Source organism: Micromesistius poutassou, assembly GCF_964030765.1.
Source record: "Micromesistius poutassou genome assembly, chromosome: 18".
In the NCBI taxonomy this organism is placed as follows: domain Eukaryota; kingdom Metazoa; phylum Chordata; class Actinopteri; order Gadiformes; family Gadidae; genus Micromesistius; species Micromesistius poutassou.
In genome coordinates this window covers 5,020,059-5,042,711 of record NC_140288.1, presented here as the reverse complement: position 1 = coordinate 5,042,711, position 22,653 = coordinate 5,020,059, and the positions used below count along the sequence as shown (strand labels likewise).

Genomic DNA, 22,653 nt, shown 5'->3' with positions numbered 1-22,653 from the left:
ATCTGTCCTTCTCTCCCCTGTCAAGTGTCGGGGCCACGTCCCCGTCCTTCTTTCTGCACCATCCCCTCATATTTCCGCCACTCTCCTCTAGACTGTTCTTCAATACACTTCAGTTGGTATTTATAACTTTGATTGCATTTTAGTTGTGTGTTTATTTAGATATTCTCAACAGTACCACACACTATTTAGCACTTAATAAATATATATATATATATATATTAATTGATAACCGAGATTGGAAACAACTCATAGCCTATACTATATAGGGTCCAGATAATATGTGTACAGTTTAATATGCAGCGTATATATCAATGTACTTGATCAATGTATTTTTGCCACAGTCGTGACAAACGCTTAACAAATCAATATATTGATAACCTTAGTAAACTGCAGCACAGCCATTTTATTTCTACAGCCGATGCATGTGATTAGCATGTGCATACGTGTTCCTTTTAAATCCTCAAGCTGTAGCTTGAAACAAACATGATTATTCGGTCAGCCGTTATTTATTACCAGCAACTAGACTGCTCCAGAAATTATAATATAATAGTTCATCAATTTGTACGATGAGTCACAATTCCTTCAACATGGTGTCACAGCCGTAGTAGAGGACAGTCAAAATAATTAAAAAGATTACTTTAGATCACTGTTTGGTTGTTTTGTTCTACTTTGCAACTTGCACGTGATTAATGCGTTTATTTATTTAATTTGCCTCCTCGGAGACTGGAAATCGTTTTTCAGGGAATCTCATCCCAGCAAATGCAATGAAAATGTAATTGAATAATTTTCTTATGGGGCACGGCGGTGTGCTGTGCGATCCCCCCCGGTAAACACTGAGTCTGCATGCTGTGCTGTAATAACCCGCCCTGTCTGCACGGTGCCCTGGAGTTTGCTTCTCAAATTACACAACATGCAGAGCGGCCCGGGCTGATGAATACGAGTCATAACCCAATCCAATTTCCACCCCGTTTCCGCGCTCACTTTATCTAGCTCCGGCGCCGATACGCCAACAATTAAACCCCTTTACAAATGTACTTAATTATCGGTAATAATCGTCGCTTAACTGGGTGTTGTTGGAGCTGTAACCGGTGTGGCCGTAACCCCCACCTCCCCCACGAAGGCTCTCGCTCCTGGGCTGGTGAGAGGGGTGGGGTGGGGCCCTTGGAGAAGAGCGGAGGTGCTTCTGGCCCCGGGGCCCACTCAACGTCATATTACGTACACAAAGGTTTAGTGTGCACTTTAGTGTGTCAGAGAATCAGAATCCTTTTATTTGTCATTGTACAGCGTACAACGAAATTGTAACAGCATCCAAGCATAAGTAAGTATATAAGTCTATAAGTATTGTACTTTGTATGTTGCCACTTGCACCAATGTACCGATACGCTGGCTTTGGCGTGGTAACTTTATTCATATAGCAGCCTTCACGCGGTCATTCCGAGGGCTTCTGATGCTCTGCTCCTGATCCTGATCCGATTTAGAGAGGCTCTAGAGTGACGGGAAGGAGAGCCTGGGGACGAGGAGAGTGAGGAGGTTGAGCTGATGAAGAGGAGGAGGAGGAGTAGGAGGTGGAGGAGGAGGGTGTGTGTATGAGGCAGGTTACGGATAGCAGCTGCGCGTGTGTGTCAGGTGATTGAAGGTTGAGGTTCAGAGATAGAGCTGTGATGAGGGCGCGCCGCTGAGCGGAATAACGATCGCCGACGTGACTTCGGAGAACTCGTTACCAGAGTGCCAACGTAAACGGATGGAGAGCGGCCTAGCTCTAATAATTAACATCTGAAAGTTTACTCTGCTGCTCTTAACTACTTTTGTGTGTGTGTGTGTGTGTGTGTGTCCCTGTGCGTCATTGAGGCGGTTAACTTTGATTAGCCGTCAGCAGTGTGTAAATCACAGGGCAGTGGAGTCAACAACTTTTTTTATTTAATTAGCGTTATTGGAATGTTTTATTATTATTTGACGGGGCAGACGAGCATCCGCCGTCGAGCTTACACAATATCATCGCACTGTTACCATAACAGTTATTACCACACACACACACACACACACACACACACACACACACACACACACACACACACACACACACACACACACACACACACACACACACACACACACACACACACACACACACACACACCCTCTGTTTGTGTTAGTGTCTGCATGTGTGGTCGTGCATTGTGTGTTCTCCCATTACAAGTCTGTGATTGGCTCCCTGCCGCGTGATGGATGGACGGACGGACGGTTAGACAGTATCTCTCTAATCATGTCACCGCCTCCCGCGGAGATGAGATGGTTGTCATGGCGATACTTATAACTGTAATTGTTTCATCAACAAACATCGGGCCACCTGCTGTTAGGGGAGAGGCCGTGTAGCCAGTGACACGTGAGTCGTTACTTACTGAACAGAACGGCACTTCTGTGTTAAGTTAGGAATATGTTGAATATAAATAATCTATCAAATGTTGTTTTAGGGAAGGAATTGAGACTTAGTGAAGCCCAAAAAGACACTCTGGGGGAATGACTATGAACCACAATAAAAACATGGGATGTACTGTATATGTTTATGGAGGCAAATATGGAGCTTGCATTTCTTCAGTCGCAAATGTTGCCCTCAGCAACACACACACACACACACACACACACACACACACACACACACCAGTTGTACTGTAGTTCTATTGATTCAGAACTACAACTGCTTCTATTGATTTATATTAATGAGTCCAGCTATTGTGGGTTCTGTTGTACTTAGTGTGTGTGTGTGTGTGTGTGTGTGTGTGTGTGTGTGTGTGTGTGTGTGTGTGTGTGTGTGTGTGTGTGTGTGTGTGTGTGTGTGTGTGTGTGTGTGTGTGTGTGTGTGAGATGTAATCGTGATAGCTACTTGATAATACAAAACTGTCTTTTGTTTTGTCTGTGTGAGATTAGGGCCACAGTCAATCACGCACGCACGCACACACACACACAGCCTTTGTTAATACATTTGAATTCCCTTTCTGAAATACACATCGTCTACGCCTGTATAGTAATATGTACCTGATTATGCCTTTAAGTCTCTTTCTCTGTGTCCTTCTCCATCTCTCTCCTCTCTCTCTCTCGCTCTCTCTCTACATACAATTGATATGCTCCTCTCTGCACCAGAGAGAGGCATGACGACGTGGTATCATAGCTGCAGTAGTTGCATACAAACAACTGCACATGCTCTCACTTGCAATCGCATATTTATCTGCAATGTTTCACTTTCCATCCACTCGTCTCATGAAATCTACGTGCAAAGTGTTCCAATGTTCTGATCAGTGCTCTAGTATCATAATGACTTGTTAACAGGAAGTGTGTGTGCTGTAGGGAAGCGTGTTGTTTTTGGATGTCGTTTCGCTGCCACAACAAATTTTCGGCTACTAATGAACTACTATCACTATCAAAGTTTTAAGCCCCTTAATGCTAAGATTAGGGTATCAAACCCAGTACCTTTTGGCTTGGAGTCGGAACATGCTAACTACTTCACCGTTATGCCCGCCCAATTTTTATCCTCGACGTGCGCTCTTGTCCGTCCATGTGTACTCTCCTCTCCTGTTCGCCCGGGACTAGAAGAGAGCGAGGCATTCATGGTTGAACCCTCTGACACCTGGCTGTTGGCAGTGTTTGAGTGTCTTCACTGATCAAATATTCCTCTCCGTCAACCTCCGCTTGTAATAGAGTGGGCCTAATCCATGGCCAAACACTTCCAGATTCCCTGCTCTCTCTCTGTCTCTGTCTCTGTATTTGTTGGTCTCTCTCTCTCTCTCTCTCTCTCTCTCTCTCTCTCTCTCTCTCTCTCTCTCTCTCTCTCTCTCTCTCTCTCTCTCTCTCTCTCTCTCTCTCCGTTCTCTCACCTCTCTCTCTTCTCTCGGTACCTTTCTCAACCTCTCACCTTTCTCTCTCACACGTTCATCTCACCCTCCCTTGATAATCTGTTTTCATCACATCTGAACGCTGCCGGTGTGGGTAGACCTCAGGTCATGTTTTTCAAACTAAACGTGTCTCAACACGTTCAGCTTGATTAACGGTCACAGGTATTTGTGACGCTTCTTCCTCCGTTTACCAGAGTTGTGAATCTACAGTGGAGTGCATCCTGTTGTTAAGTTTGATCCCCTTGAGTCCATGACGCTTTTCGCTTTCATTCCCCAGCCAGTGTTTAAAATCCGCTTGACTGTTAATCTTTTACACTTGATTGCGATAATTGCATCGAAGAGATGATAATTCATGTGTCACCCAGCTCTGTCAAAGAGAGTGCTTATGAAGAGAGGATCGCTCATGCGTGTACGCGTTAGCGGGTCCTGGCATGCCAACGCCCAGGGCTGTGGATTCGTCAGGTTGTTTTTCTTTGCTGTTTGACTGCCAATGCATGAACAGCTGCCACAGTTTGCATAGCGGTGCACATGCGCTACTGTGGTTACCTCTCTGGGCCATAGGAGCCACTTGCCCTGTAAGGCCCCTGTCAGAGTGGGCTTGTTAGTTGATGCTTGTGGATGGTGATGTTGTTCTGCCCCGGAAGACTTGTTTGTTCTCCTGGAAGAGTGGGGAGTGTTCTTCTGGAGTGGTTGGCCTGCTGCAATGCTGCTCTGCAGTCTAACTGGGAATTTACACCACAGGCGAGAGAAAGACGGGAGCGTAACGTAGGCGTATCAATTCACACCGCTGCCGTTTATTTCTCTATATTTTCAAGATCCATCAGATAATAGGCCTACACATCATAACAGAGATGCTTCAAAAACACTTGAAAATAGAAGTGAAGCGTAAAGTGAAGCTTTGGTCGGCCATGAGACGGGCGTAGAACGCTGCCGGTGTGAATCAGTGCACTAGTTTGAATGGATTCTATCTCTAGCTGAAGTCGGACGTCTGACGGCTGACTAAAAAACGCGTCTAAAACGGCTCTGGTGTAAATTGGCCTTTTGTTACCTGACCAGCAGTCCGGGCAAAGTGCTCATTGTATGAGCTGAAACAACTGTTGCGTTTCTGAAGCCATGAGCCACAAATGCTTTGCACTTTTGCTTTTACAAATGACTGATCTTGTGATCCAGAAGACCTCTTTCTGTTGATGAAGGCTTAGGGTTAATCAATGACTCACCTTAACAGTTTCGGTACTACACCGCAGCTTTGCATGGGACTTCCTCAACGGCCACTACATCCTTGTCGACTCCACTACATCCTTGTCGACTCCACTCCTCTCCTCGCCCTCACAACCTCCCCTCTGTTTGGTGAGCCGTTCCCCACTGGCAGCACAATCCGACACGCTTTAGTGGTTTTCCAAAAGACCGCAGACCGTAGGCGGTGTCACGAACCTTCCTCCAACAAGTGTTGACACTGCCACTACCGCTCTGTGGCGGTTTAATAAGGCCTCTGGCTCCAGGAGCACGCTACAAAACACCGTAGCGCCGCCACGGAGGAAGGTCCCCACCCGCTGTTACCTGCTGTAAGCAGTTGTATTTCATATTTATTCCCAATCGGGGTAACTCTTTCCTGATTGGTTCAGAGGACTCCATCGTGCCTGTTAATCTCAAGTGTGTGTGTGTGAAAGGCGGCGACACTTCTAGTGGGAGAGAAGTCAGCAGAGAGGTGATTTTTTTGGTTGTTCAATTTTTCCAAATATGGCTCTTTTCTGCTCTTTCCCTTTTCAAGATTCAAGATTGAAGATGTTTTATTTGTTATAGGCACAACAATTACAGACACAGTCCCTCGCAATGAAATTCTTAGGTCTCCTTCAACAGTGCAATATAAAGAAAAGTAAAGGTATCAAAGAAACACAAGTAGGGGAGCTAAGTATATACTGGGCATGAATAATTAGAATAAATGAAAATATAATAACTGTAATATATAATTATAATAACTAAGGTATAAATGGATGCAGCGTGGAGTGAGTTGTGACTGTAAACAGACGTCTGTATCCAGATGTCGACCGTTATAAAGTGGCGTAAAGGTGTGCTAGGTAGCTCCTTTACAACACGGCGAACACGCGTGTACGCCCGGAGCGCTCCCCAAGGGCGTCGACGGCGACCGCCGATCGTATGATTAACGACTGTCCTTGAGGACGCGGGGTAGCCTGCTGCCGCCAATTAGCTGCATTCACAATGAGCCCGCGTGTTAATGAACTACAAATGGATTGATTGCAGTTAAAGCAGAGCGCTGCGCCTCCTTGCTCTTGGCGCGCGGCGTCACAACGCTGTTGGCTGCTCCCGCTCACTCACCGAGCGACGAGGATTAGGATTGTCACAGGCCATTGCGAAATGAGCCCGTTTGTGACATCACAAGCGGTGTCAGGTGTCCGTCCAGATGGCTGAATCAACCGTATAAGCCTATTCAGTGGACCGCACCAACGCCAAGGCTGCTCTACCAGCCAGCACACATCTGGGTGGACATTCCCACGTGTGTGATGTCACTAGAGGATAATGAAGAAGTGGCTTGTAGTGGAAAAATCAGCATCACTCCTGGTGGTGAAATAGGGATTCCTTTAAGACCGAGCTCCTTTGTCTGGTAGCTGTCTGCCTGTCTCGCAGTGTGTGTGTGTGTGTGTGTGTGTGTGTGTGTGTGTGTGTGTGTGTGTGTGTGTGTGTGTGTGTGTGTGTGTGTGTGTGTGTGTGTGTGTGTGTGTGTGTGTGTGTGTGGTGGGGGGGTGGGAGGTGAGAGAGTCTCCAACGTGGATTCCTAGACTTCAACCCTGAGGGAGATCTCTTCATCTTTGGCTGCTCTGCTTTTCATTTCATTTCAAAACAGAGCTGTGAAGCCCCCTCCCTCCCTCCCTCCCCCCTCCCCCTCCTCCTCGACTAGCAGAGTTAATGGGTATCCTGGGGGGGGGGGGGGGAGAGGCGTGCATACTGTGGGGGGGGGATGGGGGGTTGAGGGAGAGGAGATAATTTCAGCTTTGCGTCAAGTGCCCCGTACTTGCTCCGCGGCGTGGTCGGTGCCTTACTGCCGGTCGGAGAGCCATCTCGTCTCCGCTACTCCTGGTGTAATAAGGGGATCCTTCCAGAGAACATCCATCACGAAACCACGGAGTGATTCTGTCCAGGTAACCCTGGCCATGTCAAGTCCCCCCGCTCTGGGTACGGGCTCTGTCCTGCGAGGCCGTTCCTCCCCCGACCGCTGTTATTGAGCAGCTTAGGCCGAGCCCCTCCCCCTGGTCCACTTGATTTATTTTATTTTTTCATTTTTTTATCTCACCATCTGCTGTGAAATTAATGGGCACGTTCAGAAGTAGGCTAGATCCAGAGTGACATCTCTCTCTCTCTCTCTCTCTCTCTCTCTCTCTCTCTCTCTCTCTCTCTCTCTCTCTCTCTCTCTCTCTCTCTCTCTCTCTCTCTCTCTCTCTCTCTCTCTCTCTCCTATTTTTAAAGCGACGCTGAAGGCACTGACCTACTGTGCTGGAAGACTGATCCTTATAGCGTAGCGACAGTTAGCTTCACCGTAGCATCTGATACTGATGGCATCATATCATAGTGTAAATTAGCTTCCCTGTAGCTCCGATATTGATAGCATTATGTCATGGTGTCAATTATCTTCACCGTAAAATCAATTACTGATAGCGTTGTATCATTATGTGAGTTGGCTTCACCGCCTCATACAATACTGATGGCATCATATCATAGTGTCAGTTAGCTTTAACGTAGCATCTGACACTGATAGCGTTACGTAATCGTGTCGATTAACTTCCCCATGGGCTCAGGTCGCCTTGAACCAGCAGTGGTCAGCCCCGCTATATCATGAGTTAGCATTATTAGTCCCGATAGCACTGTTTGGAATGGACATGGCAAAAGTAAGCCTGCTAGAACTGCATCGTTTTAATACCCAATAGCATCAGGTAGCATTATGCCATAGCCTCTGTTTACTCTGTTTACACAGAAGCATGTGTTAGCCAGATGCCGTAGCATTAACTACTATCATACCCTAGCATCTGTTCGGAATCACGACAGAACCAGTGAGCTTACTCACTTAAGTACCTTGGCAAGTTATGTGAAGACTGAATCCTGACTGAATCCTCGTTGTTGTGGTACTTTTTTTACATCTTGTGCGTTTCTCTTTCAGTCAGTCGATGTTGAACTTGTGACATTGCAAGGGTGTCAGAGCAACTTGGCAAGTTAAGGGTGTCAGAGCGACTTCTAACATTAGCCTATAGAAAGCCGGCTGATGTCATCACTTCTGACATGACTTTGAGACGCGTGAACTCGTGTGAACGCGTGTTTAGCTCGCCCTCGTGTTGGGCAACGGGCACACACCCTCGCCTCATCCCTGCTTTCCTATTTGCCCAAAGAGACAGCATTTTTTATTTTTTTTCTCTGCTTTCTTATTGGCTGACAGAGACGGTATTCCGTCTCTGCTCTCCTATTGGCTTAACCGTGACCGCCCTGTCCCATGGCTGCGTTCCTATTGGGTGATTTAAAAACAGCACTGTCCTTTCTGTGTGTTCCTTTTGGCTGAGGGAAACGGCCCTACCCCATGTATCTTTCCTATTGGCCGATAGCGGCGGTCGTGGCTCTTGGCTGCCAGAGTGTTTGATGTCTTACTGCCTTCATCCTGTCGGGGGGAGACTGGGGAAACTACATTCGGCCACCCCCCCCCTGGTGTGATAGAGGAAATGTGTTTAACATGGAATAACCCCCCCTCTCTATCTCTCACGCGCACACACACACACACACACACACACACACACACACACACACACACACACACACACACACACACACACACACACACACACACACACACACACACACACACACACACACACACACACACACACTGTATAAAGACACATCTGCACACTTGCACGCACACTCATGCGCAACCACCTACACACCCATACACTCGCACACACATCTGCACACACTCACATCGGCACACACACACACACACACACACACACACACACACACACACACACACACACACACACACACACACACACACACACACCCATCCACGCACTCACGCATCCACAGCCCCACCCTCACCCTCAGCCTCTCCAGGCCGGGGGCGGTGGATCTTGGGGATTCCTCTGGTGGCGTTCCAGACAGTCTGAGACCCTCCTCCTCCTGCCGGATGAAAGAGACCCTGCCGTCTGTTCTCCCCGGCCTGACCCCACCGCCGCGCTCCTCTATAACACTAGCACTCCTAATGATCTCCCTTTACCCCTCCTCTCCATCTCCTCTCCTCGTCTGCTGCTTCTCTCCGTTTCTTTCCCTGATTCCCTTTGCTGCACCGATCCTCCTCAGCCCCGCCCTAGTCGTCATCTCCTCTCCTCCACTCCTCCTCTCCCCCCTCTCTCCTCCCGTACCCTCTCGTCATTCTCTCCTCCTCTTCTCCTCTCTCCTCCGTATCCTCTCATCATCTCTTTTCCTCTGTTCCTCTCTCCTCCCTTAACCCTCCTCATCGTTCTCTCCTCTTCTCCTCTCTCCTCTTTTACCCTCTGGTCATTCTCTCCTCCTCTACTCCTCTACCTAACTTTACTCATTTCTTTCCTTCTCGCCTCCTCTCTCCTCCCTTATCCTCTGGTCATTCTCTCCTCCTCTACTCCTCTCCTCCCTTACCTCCCATTCTCTCTTTCCCTCTTCTCTAAAATATTCTCCTCTCTTCATGATCTCCTCCTCTCCTGCAACTGTCCTCTGCACCTCTCCTCTTTCTCTCATTCACTCTCCTCACCTCTTCTCCCCTTTCCTCCTCTCCTTTCCCTGTCTCCTCTTCCCTGTCTCCTCCTCCTCCTCCTCTAGCCAGAGGATTCCAGGTAGACACTGGCTGTCAGATCCTAACTCACCCTGCCTCCCTCCCCCCCTCCACACTATTTATTTCCCCCCTCTCCGTACCCCACCCCCAGCTGTCCGTCCAGGAGAAGCGTGCGCTTGTTACCTGTCTCCACATGTGCCAGATTTTGCCCACCTTCAGTCCAGCCTGACGTCCCAGAATTCAGCTGTGTGCCGGGGGGGGGGATAAGTTAATTTAATTTAGGTCCGGAGATATCCAGAGAATATCACAGAGGCAGGTGTTGGTAATTGATGACAGTTGTTTAGGATGGAGTGGAGGGGTGGGGGGGGGAGGCTGGAGTGGGGTAATGGCCCACCATTAGCAGATGAGAGCTGTCACATGGTTCTCGCACACACACACACACACACACACACACACACACACACACACACACACACACACACACACACACACACACACACACACACACACACACACACACACAGGTTCATGATGCTACGTCTTGGTTTGATTACACGCTCACAATTAAAGTCTCTGTGTCTCTTTAGAAAACAAACAGGGAACTGATACTGTGTTATCCTCGCCTATCTCTCTCTATTGTCTTTCACTCTTATTCTTTTGCGCTTACCTTCTTTCTTTATTACTTTCACATTACTTTTCCCTTCTTTATCGCTTTCTATTTCTTTCTTTTTCTATAAATTCCATCTCTTGCTCTTCGTCTCTGTCTTCCTCTTTACTCTGTCTCTGTCTCTGTCTTCCTTTCTCTCTGTCTCGCTCTTTTTCCCACTCTCTCTCTCTCTCTCTCTTTCTCTCTCTGTCTCCTATCTCTCTGTCTTGCCAGGGCATTAATGCAACAGTAATTGATTGTGGAGGACATTGCCAACATGCTATTCTCCCCCTGAATGCTGATTCGGGGGGGAAGGGAACTAGGACAAAGATCTTCTTGCATTTACAATGCATGTTATTCACCGCTACGAATAAATAACACGTGTGACAGTGACAGTGTCACTTCTTTTTGACTCAAACTGAGATGCAATGTGACACGAGAATGCCTCTCCCGACCTGTGGACCACTAGCCAATGTGCAAACAGAGTTTTGTCGTTAAGAACTAAAAGAAAAAAAGGGCTTGTTGCCATGGCAACGTGGTTCAGAGAACAACAAGGTCTTTCTCCTTTATGATGACTGTGCAGATGTTGGTGTCTGCATATTAAACTGTTGGCATTTCCAAATTACATGTTGTTATCTCATTAATGTAGTTTAATATTTTCTATTAGTTTGTTTTACACTTTTATGCAATCCAACATTCTTTGATTCATTAGAACACCCTACTGCTAGAACCCTACTGGGCCAGTATAGTATATATATATCAATATTAAAATACACCAATCCTTGATACCCACACTTAACCACCTCTTACCTAATACCACTTAAATTGAACCCACCCATCACTCAACTAGACCCAAATCCTATACTTAACCTTGTAAATACAATGCATCATGGGACATAAGGTCCAGGGTTGTCTGTCAAAATGCAACCTTCTGCTGTATCAATATATCGGTACTAACCCTAACACCAGTGCATTCTGGGAGGTTGAGTTCTTAGGCCCTGTCCCAATTCCCCCCCCTTCCCCTAGATTTGAGCCCTAACCCTAGATTCTGCATATTCCCACGAAGGGGTAGGGTGTCCTAATACTTGGCCAGGAGCAAGGAGCAAGAGGAGTGCTGTTTTTCCCTTAAAATCAACCCTTGAACTCTAGCCAGCTCAGGAGCTGACTTGCAGCTAAGGGCACTCAAAGCAAGTGTTCTTGTTAAGGGGAGAGAAATGGGACTGGGCCTTAGTCAGTGACCTTCCATCCCAAGTACCCAACAATGATCGGGCTTTTGTTAATGTATTGCTGTCATTTCACAGACGACATGCATCAAGCCACCTCCCTCAATTCCCCTGGCCAATGAAATGGATGCGCTGTGGAGCAGCAGCATTAAATCAGTGTTGACGTATTTATCGACACGTTTTTAAATGCATTACATTATACTGCACACAGTAATGAAACAACGCATCATTACAAACAATGATTGCGAGACTCAATTCAATGAATATCGAACAGTTGTACCAAGAAAAATTACAAAGACGATGAACCAAGGCCAAAAACAATAAGCAATTCTACTCCCTGCCAACATCGTAGCACAACACAAAACACTATCCCAGCATCGAGACATTATGTGCAGATGGAATGGCATTGTTCAAACCCGTGTACAAGCTGGGCCGCCTGTCTGTAATTAACGGGCTGTTCTCTGTGTGTTGCTAATGTAGCATCGGAGCATATGAAATAATAACCTCGGGCAGAATGCAAGGATCCGTCTGATTATTCACACTCCCTGGCACGGCGCAGCGCTCCGCTGAAGCATGTGGTACGGAAATTATACGTGTACCTGTCAGGCATGGATGATGAGGTACTATATTTGTAATATTTAAGATTTGGTTATTTGGCCGCAGACATGGTGGGGGGTGGGCGGGGTCTTACCCAGTATCCTTTGGCTGGGAGTCGAACGTCACAGCGACCGTACTATGTAATACGGTGTAGACACGTGACACAGGGAAAAATATATTTCTTAATAATGCCTAATAATATTGCTTAACATGGCATTCGATTGAGGACATGTTATTGGGTTTTTTCAAACCGAAAATCCCAGCGTCTCCCCTGATGCAACCCTCAAGATAGTTGGAGGCAGTATATATTTATATGACAGCAGGATAGTGTAGTGGCTAGGGTGGATTCAGTCCCTAATGTCCGCAGCATAACCTGTACCCAAGGGTGAGCGTGATGCCCCGACCCTACTTGCTCCTTAATAACCTCTGAAATCTCTGCAAATGACTTTGGATTCAAATGCGGCAGCTAAATGACTAAACGGTAAATATGCCGCTCTCTCTTTAAACATTAAAAGTCAGTTGTGGTTTACCAGTGGTCGTAAATAATGCACCGTGCTTTCAGTGTGTTGACGTGCCCACAATTCCTCCTTGTCAAAACACACACACACACACACACACACACACACACACACACACACACACACACACACACACACACACACACACACACACACACACACACTGTGTGTGTCTATGTATCATTCAGACCATCATTACTCTTCGTGTATTCAAAGCAGCAGCTCTGCAGAACATCATTTATAACATGCAGCGTTCCTGCCGAGGTATAAACTACCCATTGAAGACCAGTCTATATCGACGCTTCTACCAACTTAACTTATCTCCCCAAAGCTTATTCATTTCAGTTTTTTTCTGTGACATGTATCTAAAGCGGTATCTAATTCATCCCGGTAAGCTATAGCGTCGGCCCTTGCCTGGGACCGCTTGGGACCCGCAGGGAGTCGAGATTAATGCACTTCTTCAATCGCCCTGGTGCGCTGTCATAAATTACGTGGCCATTGATCTGTGCTCGTCTAGGTTTCCTGGCTGGGGTTAGCTCCCTTGCATTTTAGAAAGGCCTGGATGCCGAGGCTAATGCTAGCCAAAGCTAATAAATCACAGGCGTCTAAAGAAAGGCCCGTTGCTTAGCTACAACAAGCCCCTGGTCTTGAACTTGGCGGACTTGAATCGCCGGCCGAGCTGTGGCCGAGACGATGTCGGATTGCGAGGTCGCCCTTCGGTTGTGGCTTGGCAACGACCTGTTTTATTATTAAACAAAATGAATAATGCAATGAATTAATAAATTCATACATTAAGTTAAGTGCAGAAATATAATGAATAAGTGAAACTAAATTTTAATAAGACATGTATGTATATGTGTGGAATTGTTTTGAATATTTATGTTGAGATAACATTGTATGTGGCACAGCTTAATGCTAACGGGAAAGTTCAGTGTCGGCCAGAAGGGTTAACACAACTCCAGTCCCGCGCCGCTGTACACACACGCGCGCGTTCTCGGTGTGTAGCCGACCGTATATTGCGTACGCGTCGGTTGGGGAGAACGCAGGCAGCGCTTCAGTCAACAACAAGGTCGAACGCAAACGTGTCGATAAATCCTGAGAAAATATATCTCAAGGGAAGTGAGTCTCTCTGGCACACAACGGCAAACAAGGTTCAAATAAATCAAACCAAGGGTTATTGTGTAGTTAGTCTGTGGTTTTTGTGACCAATGACGGAGGGTGAATTATTATGGATTATGAATTATTACTGGCACGTTGAACAGGGAGGGGGGAATGGTATTTAAGGTCAGCAGGAGTGGTGGAATCGGGTCATTTAGAAGGAGAGGTGTAGAAAGAATAGAGCTTTTGCTTCGTCTCCGGCTCGATTGGTCATCCCTCTCCCGCTTTTTTTACTGTTCGCTCGGGAGTCAGACACACACACACACACACACACACACACACACACACACACACACACACACACACACACACACACACACACACACACACACACACACACACACACACACACACACACACCGGCACAGGCGCACACACCAAGGCATTTCAGCTCAACTCTTTTGATTGACAGGCAATGGGGATTATGATGTCACAGGGCTTGCATCTCCTTTACAGCCATCGCGCAGGGTCATGTAAAATACATGGCAGGCTTTTAATATGCCACCCCCCTCCCACCCCTCCTACACACTTATTGGCTGTGGTAAGTCCTGGCACGTAATGTACGCACTTATTGTATGTTGTATGTCCTGGCACACAAAATAATAATAGCTATGTAGCATCTTATCCTAGCTGTCCTTGTTGTATACGGTGAGTGGGTTAACCTAGCGACTGTTAATGCTCGGCACTTTTTTCTGTGAACATCCTTACTGTGTACCGACAGCCATATATTGTTTCTCCTTCTTCTGACGAAGGTACTTATTGTTATTCACTTTGGATAAAAGCGTCTGCTAAATGCTCTATATGAAAATGTAGATGACTTCCAGTACTGATCTTTAAAGGGCTGCTCTATGGGATAGTCAGCTGGAGTCAGGGCTACTCCACTTTAATTATATTTTAAGATAATGTTTAAGTTGAAACACCACCTTCCTCCTCTGGCCTCTCTTTTTAAATGCCTCTTCTTTCTCGATGCGTCCTGCTTTTATAGTTTACACCTTTCACTCTTTTGCTTGTTTATCCCCTCTCACATTCCTTCTCTCTTTCTTAAACCTCATCTTTATTCTCTCTCTCTCTCTCTCTCTCTCTCTCTCTCTCTCTCTCTCTCTCTCTCTCTCTCTCATCCATCCGAACAACTCATCCATGAACAAAGGAGGGGGGCAATGTGCAGAGAGAGAGAGCGAGGGAACAGAAGAACAGGACGCTTCCTTGAAAACATGCTCTCTCCTCTTGCTCTGCTCCATTTGGGCTCCGCTGTTACACAAAGAGCTTTTTTATCTTCCCAAGTCAAAGGTCCCGCATTCGGATGCCTTCACGCTCTCTGCTCCTGGTTCCAAAAGCGCATCCCTACATGTACGGGAGGAGGTGCTTGGCGCTGACATTTCAACCGACATCGAAAGTACAAGTCGGAACTAATGTGTGCTCTTTTAAAACGTGTCTTTTTTTCTTTTTTTTTGGCCTTATCTGCGACCCCTAACTCCCAGCCATTATAAGATATGTGAATATGTCTAAGCTATACTTTTTCTCTTTTTTTTCATATAAGTGAAGTAGGAAGGGACTTGATTACAGCGCGACGTTGTTAAAAGGGTGGGAGAATCTCTCTGGCTCTAAGACTCTGAAATGAGCCATCGTTTTATTACGGTGATGAATCCTGTTAATACTCCCACTTAACCTACTTGACTTGATAATTCTTTCCCACGTAGACTGTTGTGACCGTTACAAGGAAAGCGTTCCTCCGGCCTCATCTGTTATGTGAGGGGGGTAATTGTACGGTCAATTCCCCAGTCTGTGGAAGGAATAATGTCAAGGCATTAGCCTAGCATGCTATCGCCATGCATTATTCATGGTGTGTGTGTCCGCTCCCGTAATCAGCCGGAGCACAACCTTTCTCTTAACTAAGGCGGGCATCTGGGCCGACCCGGAAGACAGTTTTCCTGTAGGAAGGAAGAACGATGGACCCTCTCCTTTAGTTCCCATCCACAACTACACACACAGTGACTCACACACACACACACTCTGCTGGCCCTTTAATAAAACATTTTAGAATCTGAACATAATTTGTATCCAAAGATACAGAAAGGCCGACCGGCTGCGTTCCGTCGGATACGGCTGACGTCGGCAAATACGTTGCAAGTCGTAAACTTCTGACTTGTGATCATAATTCCTTTCTCATTTACTGTTGCCAAGGATGTTGATAGGATACTTTATGATTGGACAACCGAACCATCCAATCATGGTGTGGCTTTGTTATCCAACCACATGATCCCCCTAATCCTTATGGAGTATTTTTGTTATTTCAGCATTAATTCATTGCAACTGAAGCCACAACAACAGGGTTTGAGGGATTAGCCTTGCTACTCATAACTGTATTGAAATCGATGTGGTTTTGTCCAGAGAAATACATTAACTCAGATTAAATCCAATATTGTGTATATTGTTGTGATCCTTTTAATAACTGCTGCTTAAAAAAGGGGGCTGCTTAAAAAAAACAAGTCTTCAAGGGCCCCCCATAATCAGGCAATGTCCACTCCTATCCCCTGATACATTATTAAGGACACTCCCCCTTGTGATGTCACAACTGGGAGTAGATTGTGTACCGGCTTGTAATGACGGATTACACCTGGCGGTAAAACACACGCCCTTTAAAGGTTATGAGAAGATGCTTGTTATTTGGCGATGAGCGATGGCGTGGGCGGCGGTATGCCTATGTGATGATTACACACACCGTTTATGGATCCGCCGTGAGCAGAAAGTAATCTGCACCCTGTAGATCCGTCATGGCCGCCAGTAGCAGCATCAGGCCAATGCCAAAGGTCCGCGAGATCCATCATGGCCGCCACTTGCCACAAGTAGCTCTGAAGTGTGTGTGTGTGTGTGTGTGTGTGTGTGTGTGTGTGTGTGTGTGTGTGTGTGTGTGTGTGTGTGTGTGTGTGTGTGTGTGTGTGTGTGTGTGTGTGTGTGTGTGTGTGTGTGTGTGTGTGTGCGCTCAGCGGTTGATTGTTTCACGCGGGCCTGCCCGGTAGGGTGTCTGCGGGGGGCCAGCCCTCCACCTGCTGGGAGCTGACTTCCTGTTATTGTGTGATTGTTATGAGGTTTTGTTTTATGGGTCTGACGGGCTCGCTGAGTATGTGATCATCTCCCTGACCCCCCGTTCACTTCCTCCCTCTGTTTACCGGTCCCCTCTGCCTCCTTTCCTCCCCTCTCCTCTCCTTTCTCCTCCCTCTGCTCTCCTCCTGTGATCTCCTCGGCTCTGATCCGCTCCTCTTTCTTGCTTACCCCCCTCTGCCCTCTCTCCTCCCTTCTCCTGTGATCTCCTCGCCTGCTCCCTCCTGTCCTCTCCTTTCATCGCCCGTCCTCTCCTCCCCTTTCTCCGTCTCCTCCTCTTTTCGCCTCCTTCTCCGGCCTCTCCTCTCTTCTTCCTCTGTCCACTCATTTGCTTTCCTCGCGTACCTTTCATCCCCATATGGTCGGGGGTGGATGATGGTGACCTTTAGTGAAACCTAACGTCTACAGTGATATAATTGTGATAATATATAATTTCCGGTGGCATGGCTCTGTAAGGGAACAGATAGAAAGATACTCAGATAGGATCTGACCCATCTCAGGGGAATAAGTGCTAGCAGTACTGTGGTGTCTGCTACATTGTACAGGTTAATAATATTGTGTTCTACTGCGTATTGGTATACTGAGATAATACATATGAAGTGTAATACTAGGGGCATTCTTTGTCTCTGAATTAGTTCATGGGAATACTTAGTGATATTACTCTGTAGTAATAGTGGTGAATACAGCATAACTGTATTATTATCTATGTATAGCTGCACATGGCAATACTGCATTGTTCTCTCTGTGGTACTACTGGTTGATTCTCCATTTGTGGTAGAACAGGAAGTTGTGGAACAGGAAGTGACAGGCAGTGTGCTGGGGGGTCCGGCCTGGGTCAAACCAATGGCTTTTGTTCCTGTGGTCGCACAGTAGCTGGTAACACACACACACACACACACACACACACACACACACACACACACACACACCCCCTATCTTTCTGGGTTCAACAACAGACTACCGAGAATCCCTTTGGCCATTTAGTTAGTATCGACTGGACTGTGATTCCCCGGGTAGAATAGGTTTTTTTTATTGCACGTTAAAAGGTTGAGATGTGCGTGAAACACACACACACACACACAGTAACACACATTAACACACAGGTTCACACAGTAGCACAAAGAATCACACACACATTTTCAAACAGTAGCACACACTCACACACATGCACACACACACATTCTAACACGGTAACACACAGGTTGACACAGTAACACTATCGCATAACACACTTTCATAGAGTAACACACATGTTTATACACACACACACACACACACACACACACACACACACACTCTCTACCAGTGAGACTGCCTCTGGCTGTTTGTGTGGTGTGAGTTTAGTTTATGGTCAGTGCGTTCATCCCGGGAGAAACACTCATGCACACAATTAAACAGCGGTGTGTTCGCTGAGGCCAGGGAAGGCACCGGTCAGACCGACCTGTCCTGATCAGTTTTGTACAACCGGAGGAGGAAATGTAGTCAATCATTTGGAACATGTGTAATGCAACTATAATACTCTGATCAAGCTGTGGTGTTTTAGATGCATAGGATTGGGTGTGAGAGAGAGAGAGAGAGAGAGAGAGAGAGAGAGAGAGAGAGAGAGAGAGAGAGAGAGAGAGAGAGAGAGAGAGAGAGAGAGAGAGAGAGAGAGAGAGAGAGAGAGAGAGAGAGAGAGAGAGAGAGAGAGAGAGAGAGAGAGAGAGAGAGAGAGAGAGAGAAATATATGGTGAGAAAACCTTGAGAAATGCATAGCAAAATAGAGACGGGCGAACGAGAGAGAGAGGTGTTGTATATTTAATACAATGCGACACAAAACACGCAGTATGTGCGTGTCGTGTCATCGTGTTGTTCTGGCCATCCCTGCACCTGAGAACAGTAATCCCAGCTCAATGGAGTGTTTTTTTTTTTGTAACCAATTTTTTTTCCATCAGAATCAGAATTATAACAATTCGCTCCCGGACTGATATCCCCCAGCATGCATCAATTTAACAGTCACGTGCACTGCCCTCGTCCGCGGACGATTACCATCTCCAAAAACCCATCTTTCTTCACCAAACCGACCCTTCCATATCAGCGCTTGGTGGCAAAACACACTTATTTTTTTCTATTTTTTTACGTGAGGATCTGTGCATTTGATAACCTTCACTCGTGAACCTCGCAAATGTCACGGCAACAAGCTGGCCAATCAGGTGAGGCCGTCGCTGCGCGGTCAGGAGGGTCGTCGTGGCGATGGTGGGGGTGGAACAGACATGTGGTTGTGAATGAGAAGAGAGTTGCCCGGACTCTAGAGTAATGGTTCTCTCAGTGTCGACCACGGACTGAATAAATGAAGGATATCCAAACGAAATCAGTTATAACAAAAGATGATCAAAGTCAGTGTTTTTTATTTAATATAAACTATATAGAATCGATGAGTATCGATAAGGATACATTTCATTCTGATAACAAAAGCAGGTGTAGCTTAGTGCTAGCAGCTGGCATCAAGGGTTGTGTTTGTTCTGATGTGTCGGCCAGTCGCCATATCATAAAAAAACTAAAACATTTGACTAACTGATAACTGCTTTCCTGTATACAACGACAACCAATGGGGACAAAGCAGTCCTCCGCGTTTGACAATTGATACCTCAACTCAAGGCAAACAAAAAACAATCATGCGTTGTACTCCAAACCAACTGAAATTATTTCACTTGTATAACTCGTTGAAGTAACATATCGTATTAAGCGTGGAAGTATCATCAAGTATTAAAATACTTTCTGTTTATTAGGTCTCTACTGGATCACAGGTGTTTCCCAGGAAGGTATAGGGGGTAAAGGACATATGGCCCAAAACCATGAAGAAAACTATGCCTTCTCTGGGGTTGAACATTGTTGGAAACAATTCGAATAGTTCAATTAGAGTAGACAACTCAACAAAATATACAACACATGTCTAGTCATATTTAGATATTTGAATGCAGAACCGTACATATTATACCTTTTCAACCTTATCAAAACCAACGTACTTAACCACTAAAAACTTTTTGTCACTTTACAAAAACCAAACCAAAAAAATGATGTTTATTTGTTAAGCCAAAAAAAAAAATTGGACATCAAAGAAGGTCCCTAATTTGTCCGTTGATTGGGTTGTTCAGAAGAGTTTTAACGCTGGTATAGTTCAGTGTCAGAGCTCTTTCACCACACTGGCCTCATGGGTCTCTGCCTCACAGAAATCCCCCTTTTCACTCAAATGCCTTTCGCATGTCTGTTCAGTTTCCATGGACACCAGCAAAAGCGTTGCCCTAACAAAGAATAGGGGGAAAAGCACATCAGAGCCCCATCAGGGTTTTATAGGGAAAGCTTAATGTCTTCTACACACTATGGGGACCGAGGCCTGTTTGCTCGATGGCGGTTAAGCATCCCTTTTCTGTCACAGTCGACTTATAGAATGTGTTTTTTTTTGGGAAGAATAAGAAAGAAAGAATTGCTGCTTCATGCAGTGGGATTTAGAGTATCTGAATCCACTAAGAATGCTAAAACAAGTGTACTTTCATTTGCATTTTAATAGAACGACAAACAGAAGTCACTCATGGAAATGGTTTGCTTTAGGAGGTGTCCTTGACAGTTTTGTTGGATGGGTTGGGAAGGGGTACGTTGTAGGTTGTAGAGTAAGGAGTTGGTTTTAAGGGCTAGGTTTGGGGGTGTGGTAGGGGAGATTTACTGAAGGTTGGGTCAATACAATTCATCTTTCGCTGCACTACAAACCCAAGGCGGGTGTCTTTGGGTGGTAAAGTCTGAGAAGATTGTGGTTTTATGTCTGATTTCCGTTCCTGGTAATCCTACGCAGCTTTTTAAAATTCATACCAACCCCCACACCTGTGCTCACCACTGTTTTATTCACAGGTATCCTAATACCTTCAAATGCACAAAAGAAAATGACAAGTTCCCCTTTCATCAAGCAGGAAATTACATGCCTCTGCCCAAAAATGAGGCGGAACAGATAGAGAATATTAAACAAGCCAGTGATTGGTGATAAAATAATAATTGGGTTTAGGTCAAGATAGTATTTGGATGATTAAACTCACAGAATGTTCCTTATTTCCTTCCAGCCACAATTTGAATGTGTGCAGAACTTGATCATTATGTGAATTTAACAAATGTGAATTCTTTCTTCTTTTCTTTCCTTCTTCTCTTGTTCAGTTCCTTTGTCTGAAGAACATCCGGACCTTTCTGAAAGTGTGTCACGACAAGTTTGGCCTGCGCAACAGCGAGCTGTTTGACCCCTTTGACCTCTTCGACGTCCGGGACTTCGGCAAGGTGAGTCGTTTACCCTCTGAGCCCCTGGAGCGCAGTGTGGTGTTGGTTGTTGCAGTGTTGTGATACGGTGTGTCTCATTGTTAGTCATCCCCGCTGAATAAAGTGGCGCAAGACGAGACTTACACTGGCGATAATCTCCACATGACCGCCTTTTATTTTGCAATGTGGATTTTTTTGGGCCTGTGGCAATTTCATGTTCCATCTGTGTGCTGAATGCCAACGATCCAATTGAGTACAAATGATCAGTATGTTGGCCATGGTACTGGTTCAATAACAACACCCTAGTGTGGTAAAGATAAGGGCACTGTGTGTGTGTGTGTGTGTGTGTGTGTGTGTGTGTGTGTGTGTGTGTGTGTGTGTGTGTGTGTGTGTGTGTGTGTGTGTGTGTGTGTGTGTGTGTGTGTGTGTGTGTGTGTTTTATGCACATGCTCACACATATGTGCATGTTCATCTGTGTGTCCAGAGGACCTTTTAATGCTAGCTTTCCTCATTCATGTGTATTTTATGTCTGTAATTACACCACATTCCTTCATTTTCTTTATTGTCTTTATTGTCTTTAATGTCTTTATTCAATGTAAAAAGCATTGGGATGATCTCGCTGACAGATAATGGCTAGTGGTGACCTAGCTTCATTAAGGCTAGCGTTAGCCGTCAGCGTTATGTTTAGAGACAGCAGTTTTAGCCGTCAGCTGCGTCACGCCCTTGCTGACAACCAATGGCTAGCATTAGACATCAGCTGCGTGCGTGATGGTTAGCAATTAGCCATTAGCCGTGTTGTGCTATTATTGGGACAGCAGCATTGGCTATTAGCTGTGTTATGGCTAGCATTAGCCATTAGCTTTTTTTATGAGTCTGTCTGCTCACATGTGGTGCAGCACTTTAGGGTGAGAAAAAGTGTGTGTGTGTGTGTGTGTGTGTGTGTGTGTGTGTGTGTGTGTGTGTGTGTGTGTGTGTGTGTGTGTGTGTGTGTGTGTGTGTGTGTGTGTGTGTGTGTGTGTGTGTGTGTGTGTGTTGGCCTAGCGCTACAATTCTGACTCACTCACTGGTGCCTGGCTCTTAAACGCTGAAATAACCATTAGGACTTCTCACAGCTTACGCCTGTCTGTCTGTCTGTCCGCGTCACTGATATCACAGCGTTATACCCCTCAGGTTTTAGCCGTCCTTGTTGTTTATTTTAATGGTTTTTAGGTGTTGTTTTGTGTGTCCTGTGAGGCCGACGATGCGTTCCCGATGACATTAATCAAGATCTCTCCATTTCTCTGTCTGCCTGTGCCAGACGTCACTGTGTGTCCGCATGTTAATGAGCTACGTTGGGTGATTTTCATTCTGGGTAGTGGCGATGCAGAGAATCAAAGCACAGGCTAGGCAGAGGGGGATTGTGGGTATTCCGTACTGGGGGGGGGGGGGGGGGGGGGGGGGGGGGGGT

At 46.1% G+C, this 22,653-nt stretch overlaps 1 protein-coding gene across 1 annotated transcript in view; it reads left to right on the top strand.

The window, feature by feature from the left end:
* Positions 1 to 22,653, top strand: part of vav2 (vav 2 guanine nucleotide exchange factor) — a 150,823-nt gene that overhangs the window by 24,072 nt on the left and 104,098 nt on the right. Inside the window, 1 exon segment of the mRNA XM_084483044.1 lies at positions 21,111 to 21,227. Coding sequence (XP_084339170.1) covers positions 21,111 to 21,227 — 117 coding nt within the window.